The sequence below is a fragment of the Equus quagga genome, chromosome 22, assembly GCF_021613505.1.
Source record: "Equus quagga isolate Etosha38 chromosome 22, UCLA_HA_Equagga_1.0, whole genome shotgun sequence".
Lineage (NCBI taxonomy): Eukaryota > Metazoa > Chordata > Mammalia > Perissodactyla > Equidae > Equus > Equus quagga.
The window spans coordinates 21,148,810-21,155,017 of NC_060288.1; the positions used below are offsets into that span (position 1 = coordinate 21,148,810).

General features: G+C 41.4%; 1 protein-coding gene across 1 annotated transcript; it reads right to left on the reverse strand.

The window, feature by feature from the left end:
* Positions 1-339: 339 nt before the first annotated feature.
* On the reverse strand, positions 340-5,521 carry TRIML1 (tripartite motif family like 1). The gene is made up of 6 exons (XM_046648821.1): positions 5,096-5,521; positions 4,765-4,860; positions 3,554-3,784; positions 2,659-2,681; positions 2,379-2,476; positions 340-890 (listed from the first exon to the last, which is right to left on the reverse strand). Exons 1-6 carry the CDS (start codon positions 5,519-5,521, stop codon positions 340-342), a joined length of 1,425 nt encoding a protein of 474 aa, XP_046504777.1.
* Positions 5,522-6,208: the final 687 nt, after the last annotated feature.

Genomic DNA, 6,208 nt, shown 5'->3' on the forward strand with positions numbered 1-6,208 from the left:
AATGACATATATTTATAAAACTGGCTTATAACAGTGGGTTTCAGGATAACAGGGGCTGGTCCTATCACTATGTTTTTAGTGACCAGCACATACATGGGGCAATCTAGATAATAAATTTGGTTGAAGACAGAGAATATGATCAGCTTTCTCCTCTGGGTGTTAGAAGTTGATTGTTCAATATGGCTGTTGATTGCTGGCTCAAGTTAATGGAAACTCTTTGGGGGGTGCTTTTTTTTCAGATCACCTGATGTTAATACTGTCAATGCATTAATCATCTTAATTAATAGTCATCTGTTGGTCTCAGACCTCATCCTCAGTGAAGGCTTGGGGACATCTCCCTCAGACATGGCTATTCAGTGAGCAGATGGTAAGAGGGCCTGTGTTCGTCCCTTCATTTGGGAGGCAAGGGGAAAAGATAGGCCTGAGAGCCTCTTGGAAAGAGGCTGAAGGGAAGCTGTAGATGAGGGATTCGTCCATCACATTGTAGAATGCTATATGTCCAGATTCATAGTCCAAGAAAACACCAATTTTGTGCACAGGCTCTCTGATATGTTGACCTTTTAAAGGTGATGAGACCCAAAGACTATAATCATCTCCAATTTTTAAGCCTATAAGTGAGAAGAGGTCGCCAGCTGGCTTTGGGAGATTGCCTTTTCTGCTCACTGAGTCCTTGCAGATGCCCACTTCCCATTCAGTCTTGTTTCCCACTTCCACCTCCCAATAATGTCTCCCACATGTGAAGATCTGAGCCCCCAACACAGTTGCAGACTTGTCGAATCTTTCCGGGTTGTCGGGTAACAGCTGTCGGGTTCCTCCATGTCTCACACTTTTCAGATCTTCAGATAGGACAAGATAGGCATTGGCTGTGTCTGGATCCAGAGTTATATCTGCTGCAAGAGAAGAAAAGAATGAATCTTCATTTGCATTCTTGAAAACCCTCCTGTATATGTGGAACTTAAATTAAGTTCTTAGTATTCAGTCCTATTGTTAAAAATATAATTTAGGGGAGTAGGTGGGGATTTTTGTTTTGTTCTGAGCTCTTCTTTCACTGTTTCACAAAACATGGAACCTCTAAAAGGAAACATAAAAGAGTCATGTGGAGAGTGATATTTAGCCTGCCTGGGAGCGAGAGAGGAATCTCTGAAAATGGAATGGAAGTTCTTCTCTTTACAAGACAGTTTTAAGACTCAGAGCTATTTATCCACCTGAGCGTACACTTTTGTCATTTGTATTCACTTTCACCAAGATTGATTCTGGTTCTTCAGTTTGGGTGGGAGAGAAATATACACAGTTAATCATTTATTCAATTCCTACTTGGGTGCCAAGCATTTCTGTACATTATCTCATTCAATCATGGCAAACATTATTAATTTTTTTCCATTTTTATAAAAGAGAAAACTGAGGTTCATAGATTAGGTAACTGGACCAAGATGACAAAGTGACTGAGTGTTTGAACAGCAATTCCTAGTCAGCATTTTCTCTTATGTCATGCTAACTGCAGCATCATATGAATTGGTGGAAGCACCAGTGACCATTTGATGAAGCGCACTGTCAACCAGTGAGGCGCCTCCTCTCCCATCCTCCTGAGAGGAAGTCACAGAAGAGGCCTCCAACTTTCGCTGACTCTCCAGACAAGATTATGTGCCCCTATAATACGATTTCATACTTTCACTTGTAGGCCAAATCTCAATCATAACTAATTATCTGTGTGATTACTGTCTGTCTCTTCAATTTTACTGAAAGTTCTACAAAAGCAAAGGCAAGTCTGTCTCATGAATCATTGTAAGTCAGCTCAGAGCTCAGTAGCACAGTGCCAGGCACACGGTAGGCACTGATCAAGTATCTGCTGAGTCCAATGCCCATTTACCCTTCCTCTGAAGGTCAGATTGTGTACAAGATGAAAGTTGAAAACTAAAACTGATCACTCTTGGTGTTAGCCGGCCTAAATATCTGGGGCATTCTAAAAGGATAGTCCTTTGAATGTTCCCTCCTTGGGACTTAAGAGTTTAAGTCAGCTTTTATCCTAATAAGAACAGAGGTAGAAATGCAGAAACCTCTGAGGAGATGTGTGTGTGTGCACGTGTGTGTATGTGCAAGGGGATAGGATGGACCGAATAGAACAGTAAAAACAAAGGAGGGACCAGGACTCCCTAGACAGACAGCAAAGCCAGATCAAACATCAGTCAAGCACAGAGATGATCTGTGGCCCTAGCCTTCCCTGGTGTTTAGTACTGGCTTAAGATGCCTTCACTGAGCACCTGGCACGCAGATGGTGAATATTCTATGTTAGAAGAAGCTGCCTAAAGGCTCAGTTTTGCATCCCTTAATATATACTGAAGTTAAGTCTGGAAATCAGGCAACAAATCAGGTGGACTTACTGCTGAATTTTCTTAGCATCTCCCTCATTCCAGTGATGCGGCACAGACTCAGCTCTGTGATGGTGGCCTCTGGACACTGAAGCAAGAGTGGCTCACTCCTACAAGAGAGCAGAGACAGTCACTCTATGTCCTCCTCACAGACCCCATGACCTGCTCCAATTTGAGAGTCCAGCTCATTTTGTCCCAATGGCATGGACACTCTCATCCCCACTCTGATAACCTATTTCATCAGCATCACATCCCTGTATCTTATATAAGTGAACACAGAATGGAAACCTACCTTTCCAGTGTGCCCCTCACATCCTAAGGGTATAAAAGAAAGAAGGTTAGTATTTGTGCACTTTGATCACTAGCAAAGACTGACTCCATCATGGATACAGTCCTTTGCAAATTTCACAGAATCCACTTCCCATGGCTCTAGAACACCTTGAATGCGTGAGCGTATGGTAGAAAAAATCCCCCACTTCTTCTAGGGGTGAGTTCTAGTGAACATGAGATGTCTCCCAATGACTAGAGACTACTTTGTCCTTTTTTTTTTCTCATATCATCACTTTGTCAAAGGAACCTGTTGCTGACAATGGAGCCAAATTATTGGCTTCATTATCCAATGCTTTGGGGAGTCAGGGATAAGCAGAGTGGAGAGCCGAGACTAAATCTGTGTGTGGTTGGAGTGGGTTGTTGGGAAGGCACTAAATTAAATAGCAGCATTCTGCACAGCCAGTCCAGGAAAGAGATCTGAGCTGGAATTGGCCCACAGAGCTTATGTATAAGGAGGTCCAGAGAACCCAGTAGCAGGAGAGCAAAGATGGTGCGGAGTATGCGCTCAGTATGCAGAACATCTGGATTTAAACACCTATTAGCTATTTGACAGGCAAATTACCTAACTGTCATAGGTCATTAAAATACTCGACAGAGCGGAGGTTGTAGAGAAATAGGCACAGAAGAAATTGGAGTCATCATCATGCTTGGTTGGGGTAGGTAGATATTCCTCTATATTTTTTTCTTTGCCCCTTCAAGACTTTACTTATACTGTAGAGAATATTAATTCTTTAGGAAAACTATTTTCAGACCAGAACTTAGTTTTTCAAGTAAATAAAGAAAAATGTATTTCATATGAATTGAAATATTATAGATTACTATATGATTTTTTCCATTAATTTTCCCAATATTCTTACCTCAAAAGATTCTATAATGGGGTTCTGACACACAGACTCTATCCGTTGGATCATTTTGCTTAGGCTTCTGAGTTGCTGGGTCAGTTGGATCTCATTGTCCCTCAGTTTCTTCATGTTCCCTCTTTCCTCCTTTTCCAGTAACTGGAGCTGCAGATGCTCTTCCTCCTTCAGGAACTGGTGCATTTTTACATATTCCGACACAACAACCTGTTTACAGGTCTTTGTCTCTTCCTGCCATCACACACACACACACAAATGACATCATAAAGTTATTAACAGAAACACCTATGTCAATTTTTAATGCTTACAAAGTCCTAGAGTTCCACTGTGACAATTCTTGAAACCTGACACATAACATATTCTACTAACCAGTTGGGTGGACAGTTTGGTATTTTAGAAAGTGTGTTACAGATACAATAGTAAAGACAACCACAATGTCTATACCCAGGAGGCTGTCATTCTAGAGGGAAAAAACAAAAATAAACAGCAAAAAAATATATGATAGGTGGTGATCAGTACCATGATAAAAAGTAAAGGACAAAATTTATGAAAAATGGTATGTTCATTTAGTCAACAAACATTTATTCAATGAAGTTAGGCATTGGGTCACATACTAGGAGTAGAAATGAACATCACAAACACTTCCTTATAAGACCTCAAAACCTATTGAGAGACTCAGATACACACATATTTTTTAAATATCTAATTAAACATTTAGTTCTCTGCTCTGCTGGAAACTCAAATTCAAATCTGTGACTAACCTGGAGCATTCATTCAGGCGTACTAATTCAAACTACTATTTGCTTTTATTTCCCTCCCTCTTTTCTTCTTTTTTATTTGCCCTCTCTTTTTTCCCCCAAAGCATTTGAGAGATGCCCTTTCTTTTATTGATTTCCATCCTATGTGATATGTCTATAGATATAACTTATATTTTAAATAATTATAATCGGAGCCAAAATAGAGGTAGCCAGGGAGTCGTCTAGGTGCACCAAGAAGGGAAAAAATAAGCTGGCCCAGGGATGGAGGAATTAAGCTGAGTCCTGAGATTCCCAGGTGGACAGGCAGAGGTAGGCAGCCCAAAGCAAGGATGCTGCAAATGGTAAGGCTGGGACTGGAAAATTGTGTCTTTTTTCCCTAATATTTCACTACACATCCCTTTAGTCCTCCTCACGGAATCATATACAAGATGCGAAAGTAAGACAGATACTGACCTTACACAATATCACTCTCTCCTTCTCATGCGTTAATATAATCTGAGTTTCCTTCTTCTTTTTACGCAAAAGAGTTAGGATTTCCTGGAGCTTCTCCTGCAATGGAAACAAACTCTCTGTGGCAAATGAACAGAGCACCAGGTCGCGAAGGTGACTTGAGGACAAATAACAAGAAGATAGCTGGGACTCTAAAACAAAGGATGGAGTAGGGTCCACGCTGTTTGTGGTCTGGTGCCAAGAGATCAGCACCCATGACTGAGAGAATACTATGGGAGTTAAGTGATGGAAACTGATTTGTGTTCTGAGATTTATATTGAGCAAACAATCTTACTCTGTGATGCTCCTCAGCCTCACTCGAGACATAGACCCTGTTTATTCCATGGCAATGGGTTGAGAAAGCGTTTACACCCTGCTTCTCATCAGAGAACACCTTGGCGGCCGCCAGCATCTTCCCATAGCTGCCTTGCTCGTCCTCACTCTGCAGCACCTGGGATCTGAGTTGCTTGCCAATGCCAGCCAGCCTCCCCAAACGCTCATTGGGCTGGAAATGAGGGGTCTCCAACGTCCTCCAGCACTCAGGACAAGACAAAGTAGTGTTATATTCCTCCCAGCTCTTCAGGAGACACATCAGACAAAAGCTGTGCCCACACTCAGTGGTCACTGGGTTGGTGAAATAGTTCAGGCAGATGAAACAGGTCAGTTCTTCCCTGAGATTCTCCATCAAATCTGCTGTAGATGTTTTCTCATATAAAGACATCAGGGCAAGGTCACACCTCTATTCTGGGACTAGAAAAGTCCTCCCTACAGTTCTACTGTTTTGAGTAATAAGCGGGCGATCAGTTGCTGTGTTGTTAATACAAGAAACTCTTACTCTCCTCTGCCTGATTTCACCAACTGACATGTACTCTCCCACCACAAAGCCAATTATGACTTAATGTGGAACTCCTATACGCTGGGTTCATCATCATGCCGAGACTTTTAAGGACTCTCTCACTGTGCAAGCCACATGCTGGAAGTGAGGACCCTTGCTCCTAACAGACTTCTCATTTTAAGAGTTGGTTATTGCACATAAACAGCACCATGAAACCATTTAGACACATTGGTTTTAGGCTGGAAGGGTGGATAATTTGGTGTAAGCCAGTACAGAGACTCAAATTATGATGATCTCTAATAACATCTGACTTGGAAGTATGGTCCAAATCTTTTGGAAAAGTCCACTAGTGGAATTTAGTTGAGAAACTGAAGGAAAAAAACTGTCATATATATTCTTTCTCTCATTAGGTCCTTTTCTGAGCCTAAAAGCTTTTTACTCCTTTATCAGGTATTGTGTCCTTTAATTTTATTCATCCCAATAAAATAAGACCAATTCTATTGAAATATTCCCTGACTTTAGACGTACAGTGGATTATTGGAATTATATTTATTGCACTGCCCTGCAGACCAT